The 24,762-nt window shown below is 40.0% G+C and overlaps 2 protein-coding genes and 1 long non-coding RNA gene across 5 annotated transcripts in view; all 3 read left to right on the top strand.

Moving 5' to 3' along the window:
- LRRC69 (leucine rich repeat containing 69) overlaps positions 1-3,271 on the top strand; it is a 34,885-nt gene extending 31,614 nt beyond the window's left edge. Inside the window, exon 8 of the mRNA XM_059672267.1 lies at positions 2,920-3,271. Coding sequence (XP_059528250.1) covers positions 2,920-3,051 — 132 coding nt within the window. The 3' untranslated portion in view covers positions 3,052-3,271. The remainder of the gene's footprint in view (positions 1-2,919) is intronic.
- Positions 3,272-6,018: 2,747 nt separating this feature from the next.
- LOC132220034 (uncharacterized) lies at positions 6,019-8,886 on the top strand. The gene is made up of 2 exons (XR_009449667.1): positions 6,019-6,762; positions 7,327-8,886. It is a non-coding gene; the product is annotated as an uncharacterized LOC132220034 (long non-coding RNA).
- A 6,873-nt stretch (positions 8,887-15,759) lies between these two features.
- SLC26A7 (solute carrier family 26 member 7) overlaps positions 15,760-24,762 on the top strand; it is a 45,923-nt gene continuing 36,920 nt past the window's right edge. Inside the window, exons 1-3 of one of the 3 annotated variants that reach the window (XM_059672264.1) lie at positions 15,760-16,394; positions 17,946-18,125; positions 18,370-18,671. In XM_059672264.1, coding sequence (XP_059528247.1) covers positions 18,479-18,671 — 193 coding nt within the window. In that variant the 5' untranslated portion in view covers positions 15,760-16,394; positions 17,946-18,125; positions 18,370-18,478. Of the gene's footprint in view, positions 16,395-17,880; positions 17,914-17,945; positions 18,126-18,369; positions 18,672-24,762 lie in introns of all 3 variants that reach the window. The other 2 variants (XM_059672265.1, XM_059672262.1) reach the window with 2 other exon arrangements.

Here is a 24,762-nt window from a genome sequence, read left to right as displayed (position 1 = left end):
AACATTAAAATATATGGTGATAATCAGAGGGAAAAGGGACTGGGGGGAGGTAGGAGAGGGTAGAGGGAGGTAAATGATGATGGAAGGAGATTTGACTTGGGGTGGTGAAGACACAATACAATATACAGATGATGTATTATAGAATTGTACACCTGAAACCTATATAATTTTAACCTATGTCACCCCAATAGATTCCTTATAAATTTTTAAAACAAAAACAAATATATAATGCATTATTGTTAGTTATAATCATCATACTGTACATTAGATGCCCAAACTTATGCATCTTATAACTGGAAGTTTGTGCATTTTGAACATTTCCCTACCCCAACGCTTGATAAACATCACTTTACTGTTTCTCTGAATTTATCTACTTTCGATTCTGCATATAAGTGATATCACATAGCATTTGTCTTTCTGTATTTGACTTATTTCAGTTTGTGTAATGCCCTCAAGTTATAGTGAATGGGAGGATTTCCTTATTTCTCGTGGCTGAATAATATTGTCACCTTTTCGTTATCCATTCCTTTGTTGACAGTTTGTTTTCATATCTTGCCTATTGTAAGTAATGCCACAACGAACATGAGAGTGCAGATATTTCTACAAGATCCTGATTTCAATTTCTTTAGATGTGTACTCAGAAGTGGGGTTGCTGGATCATATTTTTAGTTTTAGCTTTTTGAGGAAGCCGCATACTGTTTTTCATAGTGTTGTATTGATTTGCATTCCACTACCCCAGGGTTCCCTTTTCTCCACGTCCTTCCCAGCACTTACCTGTTGTCTTTTTTATGATAGCCATCTAACTGATGTGAGGTGATATCACATTGTGGTTTCAATTGCATTTCCCTGATGATTAGTGATGTTGAGCACTTTTTTATGTACCTGTTGTCCATGGAAAAATTTATATTCAGTTCCTCTGCCCATTTTTTAAAAAATATATTTTATTGATTTTTTACAGAGAGGAAGGGAGAGAGATAGTCAGAAACATCGATGAGAGAGAAACATCGATCAGCCGCCTCCTGCACATCCCCCACTGGGGATGTGCCCGCAACCCAGGCACATGCCCTTGACCGGAATCGAACCCGGGACCCTTCAGTCTGCAGGCCAACGCTCTATCCACTGAGCCAAACCGGTTTCGGCTCCTCTGCCCATTTTTAAATTAGATTGTTACGTTTCTTTTGGCTATTGAGTTAAATGAATTCTTTATATATTTTGGATATAGACCCTTATCAGATATATAATTTGTAACTATTTTCTCATACTCTGTAGATTGCCCTTTCATTTTGTTGAGTTTCTTGTGTTCTGCAGAGTTTTTTAGTTTGATGTAGTCCCCCTTATTTATGTGCTTTTATTGCTTGTGCTTTTGCAGTCATATCCAGGAAATCACCACTGAGACCAATGTCAAAAATTTCCCCCCTATGTTTTCTTCTAGGAGTTTTAAGATCTCAGTTAAGTTTAAGCCTTTAATATATTTTGGGGGTGTGTGTGTGTCTCAGTGGTATGGGATAGAGATGCAATTTTATTCTTCTGCATGTGCCTATTCAGTTATGTTTACATCATTTATTGAAGAGACTATCTTTTCCCCCATAGAGTATTCTTGGCTCCCTTGTCAAATACTAGTTGACAGTATACGTGGGAGTTTATTTCTGGGCTTTTGATTTTGTTCCATTGGTCCATGTGTCTTTTTTTAAAAAAATATATTTTATTGATTTTTTACAGAGAAGAAGGGAGAGGGATAGAGAGCTAGAAACATCGATGAGAGAGATGGATCAGCTGCCTCCTGCACGCCCCCTACTGGGGATGTGCCCGCAACCAAGGTACATGCCCTTGACCGGAATCGAACCTGGGACCCTTCAGTCCGCAGGCTGACGCTCTATCCACTGAGCCAAACCGGTTCGGCCGTGTGTCTATTTTTATGCCAGTACCATATTGACCTGTAGTTTCTTTTGAGAAATCAGCTGATAATCTTACGCGAGCTCCCTTGTAGGTAACTAACTGTTCTTCTCTTGCTGCTTTTAGGATTCTCTGTTTTCTTTAAACTTTTGCATTTTAATTATGATGTGTCTTAGTGTGGGCCTCTTTGGGTCATCATGTTTGGGACTCTGAGCTTCTTGGACTTATATGTCTGTTTCCTTCACCAAACTGGGGAAGTTTTTTGTCATTATTTTTCAAATAGGTTTTCAATTTCTTGCTCTTTCTCTTCTCCTTTCAGCACCCACCTGATGCAAATGTTGGTATGCCTGAAGTTGTCCCAGAGGCTCCTTACACTATCCTTATATTTTGTTATTCTTTTTTCTTTTTGCTGTTCTTATTGGGTGTTTTATTTTATTTTATTTTTGCTTTGTTACATTCCAAATCGATAATTTGATTCTTGGTTTCTCCTACCCTACTGTTGATTCTTTGTAAATGATTTTTTTATTTCACTTAGTGTATCCTTCATTTCTTACTGTGTTATTTTTTATGCTGTTGAGGTCCTCGCTAAGTTTCTTGATATCCTTATAACCAGTGATTTGAACTCTGCATCTAGTAGATTGCTTGTCTCCACCTTGTTCAGTTCTTTTTCTGGAGTATTATTCTTTTCTTTCATTTGGACCATGTTGCTTTGTCTCCCCGTTTTGGCCACCTCCCTGTGTTTTTTTCAATGTATTTCATCCCAAACACATTATAGCTGGACAATATAATATGTTTGATAAAAGCATAGATAATTGTTTATCATTTGAATTTTGTTTAATATTGAGTTTGCCTTTATTAGCTAGTAAAGTTTATTTGTGTGGGAGAAATAGCAGATTAAGTATAAATAGGAGAGTGTGTCCTCTAGAAATCAATGTTATGAAATCTCTGGAAAAAGCTAATATTTATTTTATTCAAAACTATTTGTTGAGCAATGCCTTAATTTTATTTCTAATCTTTACTTTTTAGAACTGGAAGACAAGCAGAAATCTAACGCTGGTACCTCTTCGAACATTAATTTGTTCTTACCAATGTTTTAATCTGCGTGGCCCTAACCAGTTTGGAATTGCTCGAGTGCAGAGCAGTGAGAGGCTCATTTAGCGCCTCAGGGGAGTCGCCCTGTCAGCTCTGCACAGGGTCAGATTGTACCCTAGTTATGATATCACGCTGTGTCTCTGTCAATACGTTAAGCCGGAGGAAGAAAAACAATTCCTTTTAAACAAGCCAATATAAGCATGACAGCCTGCCCACGTTATTTAGATTCTAGATGTGCTGTTTCTTCTTTGACTTAAAAACAAAATAATAAATGGAATAACTATGATCTGTGTGGGAAATGAGACTTATTTTTTCCCCTGTCATCTTATGACCACCATTTTCCTTTTCTAGTATTAAGAGACTTCAATGGAGACAAATTTTGTAATTGAAAGAGAATCACTTTTTAGTGTTAGACAGTTGTATTCACCTTTGTATAATTCAGGTAAGCTCTTATTTGTTAAGAGGCACTAATACCTTATTGACTAAGATAAAACCTTCATTCCACTAAAAATGAGTAAAAGGCTAGAAATCCAGGGTTGGTTATTCCTAGCATCACTTTGTTCATTTTTTGTTTTGTTTTGTTTTCCTCACAAATGGAACTGACAGAAGCCAGAGCAAAAGAGCTGAAATGTGAATTTGGCTCTTTTTCTGTGAAGGACAACAGAAAACTATGGGGGAAAGTTATTAAAAATATATGGCATGGATTGCATAGACCAGTGGGCTTTGTAAGTGTATCCAGCAGCATCCAGGTCACTTGAGAAATTGTTATAAATGCAAAACATCTGGGCCCACCCCAGACTACTGGATCAGAAATGAGGCAGTGTGTGGCCCAGAAATCTGTTTTAAGAAACCCTCTAGGCCAGTGGTTCTCAACCTTGGCTGCACATTAGAATCACCTGAGAATCTTTTTAAAATCCTGATTTCTGGGCCTCATTCCGGAGAACCACTGCTCTAGGCAACGCTGATACCCTCTGCTGTGTGTTCGGAAAAGCAAGAAATTTAATCATAATTTTACATTTAAAACCTCACTAGAAATATACTTATTCATACACTATTGGGTGGCTCTTCTGGTGGAAAGCTGAGTGGATTCTCATAGCCCATAGATGATCATGTTACCTTCCTAACTAGGCCTTTCGTTAGTTTATTTTAGGACTTACTCCTTTATGCATCAGCGTTCCCTTGGGCATACCTTGGGAGGCTAAGTCACTGGAGCACAGCAGAGAGGCCCTCAATCCCAAAGAACACAAGAGTCAGTTCCTACTGAGGCAGAGATGAGGGCCTCAAGGCAGCTCTCTAAAAGCTCCCTTAACTAAGAATGCATTTTAAACTAAAACACAAAGCAAAAGTAAAAATGAAAGCCATAGGAGCTCATTAAAAAGGAGTTACAAAAATAAACTGCTGAGGCAAAGACTGCTCAGTAAGTTGATTTTGATTAGGGAACTATTTTTACACTACCTGTGCAATGGAAAAGAATGTGTTGTTCACCGTTTAACCCCAGGACCTCAGCCAAAATGTATGTGCCATCTTAACTGCGGAGAGAAAATTGTATCCATTTATTCATCTATGGCTTATTTACTTAACCAATATTTCAGGTATTCTTGGAGCTCAGGTGACACAAAAAGAATCCTAGCTCTACACCTTTTCACCCTGCTCTCTTTTTCATATGTCAAGGTATTGAGACTTGGTTTCTGCTCTACTACTCCACAACTGGTTTCTCAGAGGGGATCCATGAGTGCCTACTAACCCACCTGCTCTTCATCTGGCTGGTCTTCCCTGTAATTTTGGGTTCAATTGGGCATCTTTTGCTTTGGATTCATTTCTTAGTCTTTGACAGCCTATTCCCCATAACTTGAATTCTCTCTTATACTCCGCCCCCCCGCCCCAAAATCAAGGGTCCTTAGGCGACACCAGTGGGTCGCGACCCCTTTGGCGGTCAAATGACCCTTTCACAGGGGTCGCCTAAGACCATCCTGCATATTAGATATTTACATTACAATTCATAACAGTAGCAACATTGCATTTATGAAGTAGCAACGAAAATAATTCATGGTTGGGTCACAACATGAGGAACTGTATTTAAAGGGCCAGAAGGCTGAGAGCCACTGCTCTACGCAGTCCCATTTTCTTCTTTCTTAGCACTTTCTCTTTACCTGAAGGAACTCATCTACTCCCACAGTTTTGTTTAGCTTCATTTTTCACACCTGAGTGGGTAAATCCTAACTCTCCATTTTTAACCCATGTTTCCAAGCTTCTCAACTTTAGCATGTCTGAAATAACACAGTTTCACATCTTCACAAAATGTTGTTTTCCCATTTATTCATGTATTAAATATTTATTGAGGGACTACTATGTGTTGGCCACTGTTTTCTGTTCTTGGGATATATAGCACTGAACAAAACTGAGAGGGCCCTGGCTCTTCAAAAATGTACAATCTAATGGGGGAGGCAAACAATCAAAAGTAGACAAATTATATGGTGATACATACTTCGAAGAGAAGGAAAATAGAATTGGAGAGAGAGGGAATGATTGGAATACTTTTGTATAAGGCAATCTGGGTCTGAGAAGGTAATACTTGATCAGAAATCCAAAGCATGTGAGGAGGGAATGAGTTCTCTGGACATGAGTAGAAACCACTTCCGTGTTTGAAAGGCTGAACACCCAGAATGAACGGAATGGAATGTGTACTAAAAAAAAATCATGACTCTGACACCAAGAAATTTAGTGTTGCTAAAAAAAGAATCTCTTACCCTCTGAGGCAGCATGGAGGGACTGGAGAGTGTCATGCTAAGTGAAATAAGTCAGTCAGAGAAAGATAAGTATCACGTGATCTCACTCATATGTGGAATCCACATAACAAAGTAAACAGGTGAACGGAGTAGATCCAGAGATGGGAAGCATGGAACAGAGTGCAGAAACCCAGAGGGAAGCGGGCGGGGGTCGGGGAGCAGGTGGATGGGTGGGAGTAACCAACCAAAGACCTTGTATGCATATGTGCATAACCCATGGACACAGACAAGGGTGGTGAAGACCTGGGGCAGGCTGGAGGGGGTCCATGTGGGGAAAAGGGAGACATATGTAATACTTTGAACAATAAAGAATTTTATGTATATATGGAATTTAGTGTTGCTAGATGCATGGCTATGCAAGAAGTGACACCATGGGAACTAGACTGGGGAAGGATGGATCTGTTTGTGCCCTGTGGGGCCATTCCATGTTCTGAAGCCTTGGTTAATTAAATAAAAACTTTCATCTTATTCTGATAGGGGAAGGATAGCAATAAGAATAGAATCACAGTTGACTAATAGCTACACACTGCACTAACTGTAGAGAAGAGATTTTTTTTTTTTTTTTTTACAGACTCTGGGAAAACTGTGGAGGACATGTTGTAAGAAAAATAAAGACAAGCAGCCTTGAAGATAGTCCAATCACTCTGAGAGAAATGCATTTTGAAAGAAAATCATGGACAAGACCTGCCTGAACGGAGAGAGACGTCTGGGGACGAATCTTTACAAGGACCAGGACAGAAAACAAATCCTGGGAACTCACGTTAAGTTTTAGATTCTTTGCCACCCTCTAACCCTGTATAATGGCCGGCTTGAAATGAGATGGGAGGGTGGCTTTTGGGGGTTGGTGTTATACCTGCTGCCTTACATGGGCAGCATCTGAATAGAAGCACCTCAGAGATTCAACTTTGCTTCTATTTATTACTCTGGTAGCCACCGACAGCTGAACTTCCAGTTCCCGTTTCAAATTACTGGACAGCAGTGGGACTCTCAGGTACGGGGCTGGTAAGGGCAGGAGTCCCACTGGCTCCCTGGACGGGGGGTCCCAGGGTATGATTGGAGTTCTTTCCTGCAGCGCTGCCAGGACTTTTTCCTGTAGGAGTCCGCTCCTGGTCATGGGTCTCCCCATCGCCTCTTTAGGCATTGAGTTGGTTCATTAAGGGTTGTGTGTGTTTGTTTTTTCTCTGAATCTGAAAGTCCAGGCTGAGCCTAATCAGCTCCAGATCAAAAACACTTCTCTGGTTGCAGAGGTGTGAGGCGCCTCTACCTCTGTAGATTAGACAAGAGGCAACCGAGCCAGGGACCCTGTCTCTGCAAGAGCCAGATCTTTCTGGAAGCAACACTGTACCATTGCCTATAGACATACGCCATAGTGCTATGTTCTTGCTGTCTGTTTTGTTGGTTACTTAGGGAAATGAGTAAGAGGGGGGCATGCCCCACTTAGCTAGGGTCCCAGCTGCTTGTAGCAGACTCACCCCCCATGGCAGGGATGGCAGGGACTTCCCAGCACCTGCCAGGAGTCCTTTATCTGCAGGACTCTCCCTCTCTCCCTCTCTAGGTGTTAGCTGTCTGAGATGCTTGGCTGGTGAAGGAAACAGGTCTCTGAGGAGTGGGGGGACTGACTCCCAAGTCTGACCAGGCAAGTCAAACCGGTGTGCACGCCAGGAGCCCTCTATCACTGGCCTCTGGGCTTTTCAGCCCTCTGGGGCTTGGCCTGGAGACAGCCCAGTACCCGCTTGGCAAGGGAGTAAGACTGGGACTAATCCCAGAGCCCCCGTGGGAGGGAGTGCGTTTCTGCCTGAGAGCTCTCCTCTGTGTGAAAGAACACTTTGGTTACAATTGTTCTTTCCTTGTTTTCTTCTCTTTTGGGGACATCCTTTGACCGTTGCTGTTTTGTAACTAATTTGTTTTAACCTTACATTTTTGTTTCTGTTTCTGTTGTGACACAAGCAGCTGGTCTTCTGTTCCATCAGGGCCCACGAGGTTGTATTTTAGCTAACTGGCACATTTAAGTCAATGACTAATTAAAATTGTTCTGCCACAGGTGACTTATGTGCAACCTTTCATGTTGTTATATCATAAGGATTCTACTTAGATAGGACCTAAAGGAATAGTTCAGAGGAAAAGCACTCGGAAACCTCCCCATACAGTCAGTAAATCTCAGGAAGAAAAATATGGGGAAATAAATCTTATTTTTTTATTAAAATTTTTTAATGTTTACATAATTTTGGGTGTCCCCCTTTTCCCTGCCCTTTGCCCACCTCCACTCACTCCACTTCACCCTCCCTTGGCCTTCGCTAAACTATTGTCTGTGTCCTATATAATAAAGAGCTAATATGCTAATTAGACCAACACCAGAATGACCGTCCGGACAACCATCCTGACGACCATCTGGACAACCTTCTGGATGAAGCCAGGGCTGCGAGGGCTGAGCCCTTTGCACGAATTTAGTGTGTATATATATATATATATATATATATATATATATATATTTAAATTGATTGGGGTGACATTGACTAATAGGACCATGTAGGTTTCAGGTGTGCATTTCTATGTTATAAGATCTGTATATGGCACTGTGTGCCCACCACCCAAAGTCAAATCATCTTCTGTCACCTTATATTATATCTCCTTCATCCCCACCTTCCTACCCCCTTCCTCTGGCAGCCCCACACTGCTGTGTGTGTCCTCTAGTTTCAGTTTTATATCCCACTGATGTGTGAAATCACGTGGTTCTTAGCTTTTTCTGCCTGACTTATTTCACTTAGCATGATATTCTCAAGGTCCATCCATGTTGTCACAGAACTAACTACAGGTAAGAGATTTATCTTATGGGCCCTGGGAAACTAGGGAGGATGTGTTGTAAGAAGAAAACCAAAGTTGGAAGGATAATGTATCTTCAGAAAGAACATACTGGTACATTTTGAAAGCAAATCAAGGACAGGACCTTCCTAAAGGGAGACAAATGCCTGCGGTCTAATCTTTACAAGGACTCTAGATACCAGCTGGCTTGAGACAAGATGGGAGAGCTTTTTTGGGGGATGCAGGGGGCAGGGATTATACCTGCCACTCTTTCTTGGATCACTGGCTTCTGAATAAAAGCACCTCAAAGATTCAACCTTGTCTCTAGTTTTTGACTCTGGTAGCAACAGACAGTTCAACTCTTGATTCTGGTTTCCATTCCATGTGTATGTGCGTGTGTATGGTCCTGTAAGTGGGTGGTCTCCTCTTGTCAATCTGCAATTCATCTGATATGCTGCTTTTGGACTCTAAAACACTAAAATATTTTTTTTATTTCCTAACAATTAGAACTGACTTTTATTTTTTCAGGGGAAGTGGAAGCAACTGGAGTATTAACTTTTTTTTGAATTATTTAGATTCAATTTTTCTTCATTATTGTCTCTTCTGTGAGTGATGTCTGGAATTTATTTGTTCACTCACATTTGCTTCAGGACATAGAATGAAAAAGAAACTCAAGTCTTTTTTACTGTTTGTTATAGGCTGTTATCTGTTTTGGGGAAGTAGTTTCAAACAGAACAAAATGCACTATTTTAGAATTATTTAATGAATTCATTTTTCCCTGTTACTAATTTGTTCCCAGTCATCTATAATAATAAAAGCGTAATATGCAAATCAACTGAACGGCCGAACAGCAGAACGATTGTCCGGACGACTACGCTATGACACCCACTGGTGACAGGCCAGCTAAGGCGGGTGCAATGGGATTGGTCAGGGGGCTCTGCCATTGCCCCACGATCACCCCACAAAGGGAGGCCCAGGCCACCGGCTGGGGGTGGGGGTGATCGATGAGGGAAAGGAGCTCTGCAATCGCCCCAAAGAGGGAGGCCCAGGTCACCCTCTGCAGGGTGATTGATCGAGGATTCCGGGGAACCAAAGGGTGTGGTGGTGGTCGTAAGAATCACTAGGCCAAGGCCGGTTCAGGCAGGGGTGGGGCCATGAGGCAGCTGGGGCTGCGAAGACCTACCCTTGCATGAATTTCATGCATCAGGCCTCTAGTGTATTATATTAATGAATTTCTATATGTCCCTAGTTACTATGAATAATTCAAGCATAATCTCTGGTTACTTATACTTGTGTATTTCTTTTACACAATTCAAGATGGATTTTCACTATTTACTCAATATTTCTAATACTCTTTAGAATGGTGTTAGTTGATCCAGTGGGTGAAGAATCAATAAAGTTGGCTTAAAGTACTGCTATTATTTTCTATAATTAAAGCAATACTAGTAAGTCATTAAGGATATTTGCTTTCTTTTGACCTTTATTTATTTTTACTTAATGTTTGGTTTTAGAGAAAGCACAAGAGAAAACATTGATTTGTTGTTCTACTTATTTGTGTATTCACTGGTTGGTTCTTGTATGTGCCCTGACTGGGGAATCGAACCCATAACCTTGGCCTACTGGGACCATGCCCTAGTTCACTGAGCTACCCCATCAGGGCAAAACTTGTTTTCTTTATACTAACATTTATTAATGGAGATTACTGAGAATGTTTTAAATGAAGGTAGATGTATTTTTTTCCCCCACCTCATAAAGCTTTTAAAAACTCCAAAATAACACCTGGGGCTCTCATTGCCATTTCTTCATAAAACATCTCTTTTGTCTAGGTTATTTTCCCACTGTCCCTGTGAGAAATCAATGGCCGGAAGTCACTTGCACTTGCTAAATTTGTTTTGCTTCTTGGTGCAGAGAAAATCCCTAGGTAGCTTCACATGCTAACCTGATGCTTCTCTGGGAGCCTCCCGCAGGTCGCAGGACTCCAAATGGCACGGAGGCTTCTGACCTGAAGTTCAGAAGAGACACTGAGGTGCATAGACAAGCCACAGCACACCAGGATTAGGGCAACACTCTACGTAAATGGCGTGGGAGGTCAATGGTAGGTGAGTGAGCTGCAAAAGTTAAAAAAGCAAGACTGCTTTAGATGGTGGGATGGGGAAGACAAAGGATCTATAATCACCTCGAGTCAAATTGTCCAAGGGCAGCTGAGAGATCCGGCACATTTTAGGACAAGTGCCTAGATCCTAAGAGAAAGGCAGGGCTAGTCATCATCGCTGCAGACTATAGGTGAGGGAGCTGGTCATAATTAATCTTAGATCGTGGTTAGCAGACCAATAGCATGGCACAAGGACTGCATGGGGCAGGGTCTTCCCAAGAGCCATCTTATGGGAAGTCTTTACCTTTTATTCTATTAAGTAAGTTGATAAAAATTTGGAGAGAGAAAAAAAAGGCAGGTGTATTGAAGGATGGGGCAGCTGGATGCAAGGAGGAGGAGGATCGTAAATAACCATCACTGTCCTAGTAAAATTGGAAAAAAATAGTCAATTGAATTATAACCAAGGCCTTTGATTTCTTTTTGGTATAATTCAGGGGTTACATGCGATTTATTATTTTATCTTTTCAAAGAGAAAGGGCATTTAAAATGTTTAAGACCATTTAAAATGGCCCAGTCAAGTAATATTGGCTTGAAATAAAAAAGTACTTAAAAGAATAAATATACATTTTCCACTGAAAGAGTTATTTCATGTTTATAAGTGCTTATCCAACAAATATTTTTTGATATCTGCAAAAGGGAAGACATTTTCTAAATTTAAGAATGGACAAGACCTCAGAGAGCTTCTATCTCTTCCTATCACAATAAGCAGAGAGAAATTCCTTTAAAACAAATCATATCAAGCCCTCCTCTCACCAATCTCACTCTCACTGCCCAGCCCTCATCTGCACCCCCTATTCCCCCCTTTCTCAGGTATGATTGCTCTTCTCACAGATCTACCTGTCGTTCATTGCCCCACAGCCTGAAGGAAGTTCCTCCCTGGCCAGGATATTTAACACTGTGAGTTCCACCCCCCAGCACACTAAACTCTTTCCCTTTGGTTTCTCCCATCCCTTCTTACTTTCTATTTCATTTTATAATTTACCTAGTAATGTTATTTATTGTCTGTCTCCCTCCACTCTAATGTAAATTCCATGAAGCAGGGCAGGGAATTTTCCCCCTAAGATTTTATTATGACAATTCTCAAGCATACAGAAATGTTGGAAGAATTTTACAATGAATTTAGATTTTACAGTTAATATTGTACTGTATTTGCTTTATTACATACTATTCATCCCTCTATTCAGCCATTAACCCATCTTATTTTTTATACTAGAGGCCTGGTGCACGAAATTCGTGCATGGATAGGGTTCCTAGGCCTGGCCAGCGATCAGGGCCAATCGGAGTCTTCGGGCTGCAAGTCAGGGCCTCCCTTCCCCAGCTGCCAGCTGCCAGCTGCCAGCTGGGGCCTTTCTTCATTCCACGCTGCCCACTGGTGGTCAGCGCACGTCATAGTGAGCGGTCCGTCTCCTGGTCAAATTCCTGTGGGGACAATTTGCATATTAGGCTTTTATATAAAGAGATATTTTAAAGTTGCAGGCATCAATGTATTTCCCTTTAGTATGTCAGCATGTGTATCACTAACCAAAGTTAAATACTTGTTTCTCTTTTTTTCTCTGAGGTAAAATTTACATGGCTTTGTCTAATGTATTCACAAATCTTTATGAAGATAAAGGTTTACCACGACCAAGAAAGTTCTCTTAATGTTTCTTTCTCACACGGTTGCCAAATACAGAATGCTCAGTTAAATTGAATTTTAGTAAAACAATTAATATATTTTTAGCATAATGTCTCATATATTACATAGGACAGTGATGGTGAACCTTTTGAGCTCGGCGTGTCAGCATTTTGAAAAACCCTAACTTAACTCTGGTGCCGTGTCACATATAGAAATTTTTTGATATTTGCAACCATAGTAAAACAAAGACTTATATTTTTGGTATTTATTTTATCTATTTAAATGCCATTTAACAAAGAAAAATCAACCAAAAAAATGAGTTCGCGTGCCACCTCTGACACACGTGTCAGAGGTTCGCCATCACTGACATAGGATATAGTTATACTAAAAAACCTCTGTTCATCTGAAATTCAAACTCAACTGGAAATCCTGTATTTGATCTGGCAACCCTACTTTCTAGGAATTTCTTGGCCCAACTCCACAGAGGCAACCATTGTTCAATTTTTTTTCCCATCAGAAATTTTACATGTTTTAGGACTTCATAATGTATATTTTCTTCTGTGTGGCTTTTTTTTTTTCACTCAGCATAATACCTTTGAAATTCACATATCATTGCCTATATCATGAGTTTGTGCCTTTTTACTGTGGAATAGCATTCCATAATATAGGTGTAATACTGTTCATTCATTTATTCTCCACCTTGGGCTTTTTCCAGTTTTTGCCTATGATGAATGAGCTGTTACACACCAAAGCATTCTTAGAAACATGCGGTGGCTGCCATTGACACTAGTTCTAAGTAGAAGCTCCTTAAAATACCTCACAGGCACTGTATAACTTAGCTTTCCTTACCTCTTCCTTGGTCTCACCTCTTGCCACTCTAATTTTCTTGCCCTTGCTATTCTCCAGCCTTATTCCTTCCAGGACCCTGAAGCTTCCATGCCACGCCCCTGTTAGCCTCTTGCATGCACATGCAATCCCTGCAGTTGGAGCACTGTTTCTTTCTACTGGTTGCCTGGCACGTTTTGCTCATGTTCCTCTATTTATTACAGTGTTTCTCTAGGCATGGTTCTTAATATCTCTGGGCCTGTACTTATAACCCCTTTATGGCAACAGTGAACAATAGTTCCTTTTTTTCACGGGGTTATTATGACAAATAAATGAATGAACATTTTAAAAGCACGTACCATGGCACCACCATAAGTGCTCAGTCAACGTTTGACTTGGAAGCTTATGCTGTATGTATATTGCAGGCTAAAGAACAGGGAATGATTGAAGGTAACAGCAGCAGAGGGGGAGGTGAATGAAGGGGGCCAAGCAAGCCAGAGGGGAAAGACCAGATCAGAGTTTATAGGCATAGTCCACAAAGTACACTCAGTGGGAGCTGAGTTAATGGCAGTAGGGATTGAAGACGGGAGACGGATTCAGAAGATCTAGAGACAGAACTGACGAAGTGAATGTCAATGAAAAGGAAAAGATGGTGACGTAGATGTCTCTGAGATTTCTGTCTCAGGTGTCTCTAAGAATGTTGGTGCCAAGTAGTGAGGTTAAGGAATTCAGGAAGAGGTGATGGATTTGGTGAAAAATAAGTTTGATTTAAGACATGGTAAATTAAGGATGCTAACTGGACATTGCTAGAAATGTCCAGCAGACCATCGAAAAGGAAAATATAATCAAAGGTATGGGTATTTTGGGTGATATTTGTACTTATTTTATTTATTGTTGACAATTTTACAGATGCCCCCCATCCCTTTTGCACTCCTCCTCCCAGCCCCTGCCCCACACCTGGAAGGCATGGATTTTGATTGATCAGGAATGAATTATTATATCTTTCTTCCTTTTCTACTTCCTCCTCCTCCTCCTCCTCCTCCTCCTCCTCCTCCTCCTCCTCCTCCTCCTCCTCTTCCTCCTCCTCCTCCTCCTCCTCCTCTTTCTCTCTCTCTCTCTCTCTCTCTCTCTCTCTCTCTCTCTCTCTCTCCCTCCCTCCCTCCCTCCCTCCCTCCTTAACCATGTCCTTTAAAATGCCTTCGATCATGGTAAGAGAAGCATTTGAATGTACAATTCTTTTCCCTACGCTTTTTTATTTTTTTTGCTTCACTACAGCCATCTCTGTTGGTCCCTATTATGAGTCAAAATAAGTCACAGAATATAGAATAACGTTGGAAAGAAAACAAACATGGTAAAGAAGCAGACTGGAAAGGGCTCTGTAATCTAAAGAAAGCAAAGCATGTCAAAGCACTGGGAGCACAGGGCTTGGCTCCCTCTGCTCGGCGGCTGGCCTGTCGGGAGTAGAGCATGAGCTGCACCGTTCAGGACGTAACTGGCCTGCCTCGGCGCGTTCCCATGGAAAGGTCGCGGTGTTTCTGAACAGCATCGAGCAGATTTGGGCTCAATTATTGGGAAACATGTTCTAATAATTAGAATGTCTGGATATCAGAATGGGCTCTTTTGCTAAGCCTGTTAATTTTAGTCAATGGAAGAAATAAAACAGAGGATCTATTCAGGACGGTGCCAACCTATGTAAAATTGGAAAAGGTACCGATTAAGAAAAGGTACTCTATCTAGTGGGCGACTTGCTAAAATGTTTCCTCCCTGTGGGTGTACCCCCATGCCAGGTCCGTGGCTTCTGAGCAGAACGTGGCCCTTGTGGCCTCGGCTCTCCTCCTCAGATGGGAACCTTGTGCAGTGTCCTCTTGTTAGAAATGCTGTCTGTCCACCAGCTTCCTGAAGTAAGCATGGACTGGGAGTTGATGCCCTCCAAGGTTTCTGAGTCTGTATTTCCAAATGCAACCTGTAGATGAATCAGCATTTTAGGTGTCCCAGTCTCGACACAGATCATGTTCAAAGAAGCATAATGACACATTCCAAAGTAATGTGAGAAGGTAGGAAAGGCTAAAGGGGTCACCTGTATGGCAACAGAAGACGACTTGACTTTGGGTGTTGGCCACACAAGGCACTATCCAGATCATGTCTCATGGAAATGTACACTTGAAGCCTATATGGTCTTATTAACCAATCTCGCCTCAATAAATTTAATACAAAGTAATGTGATGAGAATATCAGTCTTCACTGGTGTCTCTCAAAAACCATTAAATGTGATCCAATTTATAAACGGAATAATATTTCTTTTTTTAAAAGATTTTTAAAAATGGATTTTAGAGAAAGAGGAAGGGGGAGAGAGAGAGAGGAAAGTGTAATACCTATGTGAGAGTGAAACATCCATGAGCTGCCTCCTACACGCCTCCCCCCACCCCCCTTCAACCGGGAATTGGTCCCACAACCTGGGCATGTTCCCTGTCCAGGAATCAAACCAGCAACACTTTGGTGCATGGGATGACACCCAACCAACAGAGCCCCACTGGCCAGGGCTGAAAAATACTTCTTTAAAGACTCTTTCCTCATTTGAGCCTGGTGCAGTTATCTCATACTTCATAATTGCTCCAGAGGCTCTTACATGCTAACCTCTAAAACTCTCTAAAACCCCAGCCCAGGAGGTTTCTCTCTCTGTTTTGTCTCCTCCCTTTCTCTTGCATTCACTATCTACTTTCTCCTCTTTCCATTATCCACATTCTCTAATAGTAGCAAAAGGAATTGTGTTGAAAAGAGATAGACCTTTCCCTACATGGTGACTGAATGGGGAGGAGTCCTTATTTTCCCCATGACTATCTCTAACTGTTTTTCTCTCTCCAGCTAGTCTCCTGTTCCTCTAACAGCACAGCCTGGAGCCAGGCTGAAATAGACTAAATAATTCTTGGGTGCTTTCAGGAGTAGGGACATTCATGTGTTAATTCTTATTGAGTGGGTCCTACGTCTGCAGAACCTTCTTTTAGGTCCTAGGAAAGTGGCAAAGTGAGTTATGTGAATAATCTCTCCTCGCAAGGAATTTACAATCTCACCAGCGTGACTGGCTAAAATTACATGAAGGAGATTTCAAGGAAGAAAACCAACAGACAGTGAGAAGGAGCGCAGCTGTACACCCACGAATAGCTTAAGGGCTACCTGAATGTTGGGTTTGCAGCAAGAAGAAAACTGTGGGGAAACCAGAAGTTTCATGGAAGAGGTAAGGACTGGATAAATGTTTAGCACAAGGAGAAATACCAGGGAGCTAGGGAAATTGCTGTAGCGTTATGCTGGAGGGCCAGTATGCAGCAGAGGGTGAGCCTAATTATCTGCTGGAACAGAGGGTCTATGCAGTGTGCGAAGGCTTTTTCTCAGTGGGACCGTAATTGTCCCTCCTCTGAGCTTCCATAGCTTTACTGTGTGACTTGATTATTTATTTATCCCATTCTGCCTTGAGTGAGTTATACATTTTCCTATTTCCTTAATTAAATAACTCCTAGACAATAAAGACAATATATATCCTCTCTTTCAGATAACTTCACACAGAGTCTAACAGTATGTGGTTTTCAATCAATAATTACTGGGTTAAATAGAGTTGATGGGAAGCTAATCAGAGGGGTATAAGGGAAGGGAGAGAGGTCTCATGCTTGTGCTAATGAGTTTAAGTTTGACATTGAACACTGAATGATCAAACATGTTAGAGTTGTAATCAAAATAATATTTGAGAAAGAGGAATTTTTCTGTACTTTCACATGGTAGGTCAAAGATAAGTTTGGGTTTTTTTTTATTATTTATATAGGTGTTGCCTAGACATTTGGGAACAGATTTCTCATATAGATGATACATAGTATTGAACTTTAAATTTAGCCAATGAAACTTTTGCATACATATTCTTTAGTCTTTTGAATTTTATGGTCTGGGTCAAAGATTCTCTGATCATCTTATGGGTGTGAATAAATTTCTTCAGAAAGGTTTTTTGGAATTGCTGATCATAAGTAGGAGTGATACCATGCTCTGGAGAAGGAATTTGGCATGCTTAAATAATGTGTTAAGTACATGAAATTGCAAAAAAACCCCCCCAAAAACACACAACACAAAACCCCAAAAAACAAAAAAAACCCTGGAAATGGAATTCCAGATTTACACTTAAAAGATTTTAAGGAAAGATTTATTTAAAATTTTTAGGAGTCTTTTGATTGAGAAACTGCAAAAGTATTTTATCAAGTTAATTTCTGCTCCCTCCTGGTCTTAGTACGTTTTAGCACAATTGCTGGCACTGTGTAGGTACTTCAATACAGATTCCTTTTCAATTCTAATAATCCTGCTTATATGAATTCTTTGTTACTAACATGGAACACAGAGTTTAAAAAATGAATTTAAATTATTACATTTAAATGAATTGTTGCTGTTGATCAGTGACTTCAGTCAAGCTTTCAAATCTTCTTATTTTGTCAGCATAGATTTGAATTTATGACCTAGATATGTTTTGAAAAAAATCTTTATTGTGAATTTGGATTATAAAAATAATTTATGCTCAATATACTCAATAATATATATTCAATATAGCTTCTGAAATTATTTGCTTATATAGTGAATTAGCATAATACAAATGTAAGTATTGCTGTTAGTGAATGAATGAATATTTTTAGTCTCCCAGGAACTAAAAATGATAAGGACATTATCTCTTATGTTTCTGAATTTTGTAGAGCTGAAAACGTATACTAGTACTTCCCAAAGAGGTAAGTCAAAATTCTCTGATTTTATTTTGCAGGACTGAGCCCTCTGGAAGTTTTATCTTTTTGCATAGCTTATAGGGAGGGATCAGCTAGCTGAATGCTTTCTGTTTTGGTTAGCGTGACCCAGCCTACTTCCAACACATGCCCAGAACTACATTAGTCATGGGATTGGAGCCAAACATTTAAGACCTCAGAGCATATACAAGAATTTACTGGTGAGAGAGCTCTAGACCAACTTTACACTAAACTCATTTCTTTTCCAAGATTGGAAAAATATTATCCTAACAGGAACCATTTCCCCATCTCATTCAGATAAGGTTTCAAGGTTTTAATCTTTATTTTTTATCTAGAATGATTAGCTGCACCATAATAATACATACAGCCCAGCCACATATATTTAAGTGCACCTGTTAATCTCTGTACCTGCCTCTCTCTTTTATTGGTTTATATTTTGGATAGCTTTGACATTGAAAACCACGGAAGAATTGGAGCCTTGCATTGAAAGGAGTTGTTCTGCAGCAGTTTTTTTCTTGTCTAAAGTTTACTTCTGCAAGAGAACATCTGAAAAATGACAGGGGCAAAGAGGAAAAAGAAAAGTGTGCTCTGGAGCAAGGTGAAGGCTCCCCATTGTGAAGGCTTTAAACAGTGGTGTAGAAGGCGGCTACCGATTTTGGAATGGGCATTACATTACAATCTGAAAGAAAACTTGCTTCCAGATACTGTGTCTGGGATCATGTTGGCAGTTCAACAGGTGACACAAGGTAATGTGTTGTATTTGGTTTTCCTGTTTTACGCAGAATAGTGGTCAGTTTGTTTTAGTGGAAGAGTATTATGACCTCAGTTTTACAATTTAGCTAATGCAATGAATTTTTTTATTAATTTGAGGAAAATAAACACATTAAATACTTATATACTGAATATCTGTATAAATATATAGAGAGTCCTGTATGCCCTTAGAGCTTATTTTGTGCTGGGGCTGACCAGCAGACTCTGAGCAATGGATGAATGATTACTCTGACACATGATTGCTGTAGAAGAGAGGGCTAAGGGACTGCTGGGCTATAGGAACCAGACAGCCTCGTTTGCCTGCCTCTTCAGGCTTTTTTGGTAACAGCACTTTGAGCTAAAGTTTAACTTTTAGATAAAATCAGGATAAGCATTCTTAGGAGGACACATGCGTCTGCAGTGGCCTTTACGCAAGGATGTCTAAAGATTAAGCATAAAGATTCCAGTAAACACCCGAGAGTCCGCACACACACAGACTTGTTTGGAAAGGTTAAGGAACAATTAGGGGTAGCCACCTTCAGCCAACTCATCTAGGTTGTAATTTTCCCCTTACAAACTTTCCAACTAAGTCTCCCGTGCTCCCCCACAATATTGATTGTGCATGCCAATTTAATTCTGTATCACATTGTTATAGAACACCAGAAAGATGTTATCAGACAGCCCCCTGGGTCAGACGGGACTCTTGTCAATCCTGCAGGAAAGATTTCAAATGAGTGACACTGGACAGCAGTGTTGTAGCAAGCAAATTTATTAAGGAAACAAAGCAAGCAAATTTGTTAAAATTATACTTGGCATGAAACATAAGTGGGCACCCAGCTAATCTGAGTGCATGCCTGGTGAGGGTTCAAGGGATTTTATAACCTTCAGTCTACAGGTTTCAGGGTTCCTCTGCTAGATATCTTGGGCACAGACTAGATTTCAAGGTCCCCCTTTTACTTTGTGGTAGCTTTCCCAGAATTTATGAGATCACCTGGTGAGTCCCAAGACTGCTTACCTCTTTGTTCAGTGAGTGAGATAAAATGCCCCTTTTTGTCCTTCTCCCCGCCACCCCACCCCTGCCTTAGTAGTTCCAGGGTGATTTAAGCTATGTATTGTCTGGTTAGGGAGGAGAGGTATTAGCTATTTGCTCTCAAGTGTCCTTGGTTGGGGAAGATAAGGTCTTGTGATTCACAAGCTGGCTGCAAGCTGCCCAAACTGGCCTTGTTTAATTTTCTCATCTCAGTTTCCCTATCCCACTTGCCCAAGAATTTTCCTCGCTTCTTACTATCCTGTCACAACATTATGCACTGTATTTATTTCTCAATAAGAAATTTAAACTGGTGAGAAGTCTTATTTTAATTTTCCCAAGGCAGATTCTAAATGACCTTCTGGATTTAGATAGGTGTTTCTCTTGGTGAGAGTTTTTAGTTAGCTAGTGTGTGTGTGTGTGTGTGTGTGTGTGTGTGTGTGTGTTCCTTAAAGGTATACTCATTGTATTTCTTTAACTAATTCAGGTAATAATTTATTAACTGAAGCAAGGAAAGGAACTAACTTTTCAGCCTTGAGAATTTGGAACACTCCTCAGCACAGACTTTGTAGATTTATATTTCCTTGCAGTTTCACTACCTCCCTGCCTTGAATTATTATCCCTACCATTACATTATATGCACTCTTTTAATTGAATTATTTAGTAGTTGAAACAAACTTGTTTGTGTATTTGTGTTTTTAATGTGATTAGAAACTGGTGCTTTAAGATCCATAATACCATATTTTATGGGATTACATTTTTCTGAATAGTCTTATATTACATTTTTAATGACAATTTTGTCAACAGCAAAACATAGTAATATTTCATCAAAGTTCAAAATAAAGTTAGATTATTTCCAGTCTTCATTTTAGTCAGTTTTATTCAAAGGAGACACTATCACGTACTTTGAAACTTAGGTGATTAATTTACAAGGGCTTTTTCATAGTTTTAGTATATGTTATAAATTTATTTTGCTTTAACTTACTGTGAAATGAAAGACATATTTAAAACCAATTTGTTTTTTCACTTTTGTAAAATATCAGGTTAATAAAGAAATTTGGGGATATAATAAAATACCTGTGGTATGTCATTAGTGATAGCATTTATGTGTAAGTCATTAGTAGTTAATTGTATGGCTTCTATAGAGTTTGAGAAATTTTGTTTATGATTTATGTATTTAATTAGTTATGAGGAAAAACTGGCCAGCTCCCAACTGATGAAAAGCACAAAGTTTATTCAATTCTTGTGTCTCCTAAAGTTATGGATCTGGCTACTGTTTCTCTTGGAAGTCTACCAGTGATTGGACAAGTCTACACCACTAGAAAGAACTTAAATATTTTTGTTGGTGCAACGAAAGACACATTCTTCTAAAATTACCTCTTCTTTTAAAAACAATGTTTTCAAAGTTGCTCATGCTTACCCACTATGGAGATAAGAAAAGTGAAATATCGTGACATTGCTGTAAAGAGTATTGTACTAAGCACCGTATATACATTATCTTCCCCTAACCTAACAAAATCCCAAGAGACAGCTGTCTCTTCTCCATTTTCCATATATGAAAATGGAGGCTTAGAAAATTAAATAATTTTTCCTGGTCCTCATGCCTAATAAGTGATAGAGTCAGGACTAAATTACAAAGTCAACACTTTATAGTTTATATTTTATACTCTATAATTCCAAAATAACTAGACGTTTACAATACCAATCTATAATAATAAAAGCATAATATGCTAATTAGACCGGACATCCTTCTGGACGAAGCCAGGGCTATGAGGAAAGTCTGGGTCCTGGGTGCTTGCTGGTGGCCCAAGGGAAGCCCAGGTCCCAGGTGCCAGAGGGAAGCTGGTGCCGGCAGCCAGGGGAAGGAAGGCCTATTCTTGCATGAATTTCATGCATCGGGCCTCTAGTGTTATTAATAATAGAAGACATTTCTTTAGGAAGGTTCAAATATTCTCTTCTTCAAATTACTTTTCCATTTAGCTATCATCCCTGCACCTTTTAGACTCAAAAGGTGAAGATACAAGGAAAATACTACAACAAAATATAAAGTAAAGAAGGCATTTACATATTATTACCTTTCATTTGTGTGAATACAATATTGGCAATCATAGGCTCCTTTTCTTCAAGAACTTAGAAGAAAGAAGGGGTAATTTTTTGTTCTTGCCTCATAACAAACAATAGAAACGAATACCTATTTTCACTCTACTGAATGTATTTTGAAGATGAGCAAACATTCTAGAGAAGGTCCTTGACTTAAAACATGCCACCAACATGGATGGCAAGCTAAGCAGTATAAGACTCTGGTCTAGAGAGTATTTAGTTCACATTCTAGCCAGGGTGACCACTTGGGGGGAAATAGTTTCTGTGTTTCTAACCTGAAAACTCAAGCATTGAGACAGAGTGGAGGCCTACAATGCATGACTTGCCATATAAGAACCTAATCCACCGAGATCGGTTTGGCTCAGTGGATAGAGTGTTGGCCTGCGGACTGAAGGGTCCCGGGTTCGATTCCGGTCAAGGGCATGTACCTGGGTTGCAGGCACATCCCCAGTGGGAGATGTGCAGGAGGCAGCTGGTCGATGTTTCTCTCTCATCGATGTTTCTAACTCTCTATCCCTCTCCCTTCCTCTCTGTAAAAAAATCAATAAAATATATATTTACAAAAAAAAAAAAAAAAGAACCTAATCCACTGAGGAGCAATATGAGGATGTTTAAGCTTGTAATTCTAAGGGATCACTAGAATTCTGTTCCCACACCATGAAAATTTTATGCTGCCGTAGAAGGGAAAAGATGGATGTTCTTATAATTCTGCCGAATGTGTGGCATTACTGGCACAGAAACATATGTGTGGAAGCGGAGCTTCATTCCACTCCTGAGGGCAGCTTAATGACATGGTGAACAATAAGTGGGAACTCCTGAAGCATATTAGATTGTAAAAGTTAAAGGGTTTTCTTTATACATTTTGGATGTTAACCCTTTCTCAGATCTGTCATTGGCAAATATCTTCTCCCATTTGGTAGGATGTGTTTTTGTTTTGTTGATGGTTTCCTTCACTGTGCAGACTTTAGATTGGGGTGGTCCCATGGGTTTATTTTTTTTCTTCTGTTTTCCTTGCCTAGGGAGACACATAAAACAATGTATCAGTAAAAGCAATGTCAAAAAATTTACTGCCTATTTTTTTCTAGGAGTTTTATGGTTTCAAGTCTTACATTTACATTTTTAATTTATTTTGAATGTATTTTTGTATATGATTTAAGACAGTGGTCTAGTTTCATTTTTGTATGTAACGGTATAGTTTTCACAGAACCATTTATTGAAGAGACTATCTTTACCACATTGTATATACTTATCTCCTCTGTTATAGATTGGTTGATCATTTAGGCATGGGGTTTTTCTGGGCTTTCTACTCTACTTCATTGATGTATGTGTCTGTTTTTATGCCAGTACCATGCTGTTTTCAATACTATTGCCTTGTAGTATAGTTTGATATCAAGTAGCATAATACCTCCAACTTTGTTCTTCTTTCTCATAATTGCTTTGGCTATTGGGGGTCTTTTGTGATTCCATATAAATTTTAGGACTATTTATTCTAATTCTGTGAAAAATGCATTGGTACTTTAATAGCAATTGCACTGAATCTAGATTGCTTTGGGTAATATAAATATTTTAACAATGTTTATTTTTCGTATCCACGAGCATGGTATATGCTTCCTTTTATTTGTATCTTCTTTAATTTCTTTCTTCAATGTTGTATAGTTTTCCAAGTGCAGGTCTTTCACCACCTTGGAATAAATAATAAAATACATAATAAATACCTATGAACACACACCCATTTATTCATAATACCTGTGATTTAATTGTAAATGGGATTATTTACTTAATTTCTCTTTCTGATACTTTCCTCAAAGAAACTACAGTGCCTTCCACCACCCTCGATAGAGTTTTCCTAACCCATGACCCTCTAGCTCTTGCCCTGAAGTTAGTCATTTTAGTTTCTTTCTGTCTGTTCCTGGAGCCATTTGCACTGCTACCCCTATGCTAAAGTTTAGAGCAGTGGTTCTCAACCTTCTGGCCCTTTAAATACAGTTCCTCATGTTGTGACCCAACCCTAAAATTATTTGCGTTGCTACTTCATAACTGCAATGTTGCTACTGTTATGAATCGTAATGTAAATACCTGATATGCAGGATGGTCTTAGGCGACCCCTGTGAAAGGGTCGTTCGACCACCAAAGGGGTTGTGACCCACAGGGTGAGAACCGCTGGTTTAGAGTGATTGAGTTTTTGAGCAAGTCAGTATGTGCCTGGTCCCTTTAAGACCTGCAGTGTCTTCATCTATAGGCGCCCTTTGTATTTCTGGGACATGACTGACGTCCACTGGTTTTTACAGCCAGGTGTCATGGGGACGCCTCTTTCTGGCATCGATGCCCTGGATCGGGGAGCCTGATGTGGGACGGGGACCCCACATTTCTCGGGGAGGACCTCTGCATCTGTGATACACTCTCAGTCCTTACTTTCCACACGAGGGATGTGGGACCTGCCTGCTCTGCCTCTCCCCGAGTCTTGAGGTCCTGATGTTGCTTTTTTTATATCCTTAGTTATAGGAATTCCTTTCCGCTGGTCTTCAGCTAGTTCTCAACGAGAATTGTTCTATAATTTAGTTATAATTTTTATATGGTCGTTGGAGGAGGTGAGCATAGAGGTTACCTATTTCGCCATCTTGACCAGAAGCTATTCCTCAAGGCTGTTTCACAAACAGGACTGACAAGTGAGGGCAGTGAATTCTACGGGAATAGATGTTCCATTGAGTTGTGTGAGCTGTCGTTTTCTGGGTAGTAACTGAAGCTCCATAACCATAGACTACAGTCTATAAAATAATACTGTTCTTGTATTTATGCCTGAGGGGAATGAAACCACTGCCTGCCTCTAAGTCTGCCTCCCCTCTTTATAGTGAGGTCACTAAGACAAGAAAGTATAAAGACTTCAGCGCACTGGCTCTCTCTCTATAATTCTGCACGATTCTCAAGTTCTAGAAACAATCTTGCAGCTCCAATGTCCTTTG

The sequence above is a fragment of the Myotis daubentonii genome, chromosome 17, assembly GCF_963259705.1.
Source record: "Myotis daubentonii chromosome 17, mMyoDau2.1, whole genome shotgun sequence".
NCBI classification, from domain to species: Eukaryota; Metazoa; Chordata; class Mammalia; order Chiroptera; family Vespertilionidae; genus Myotis; species Myotis daubentonii.
Note: the sequence above shows the minus strand (reverse complement) of the source record. Positions and strands in the feature narration are given on the sequence as shown.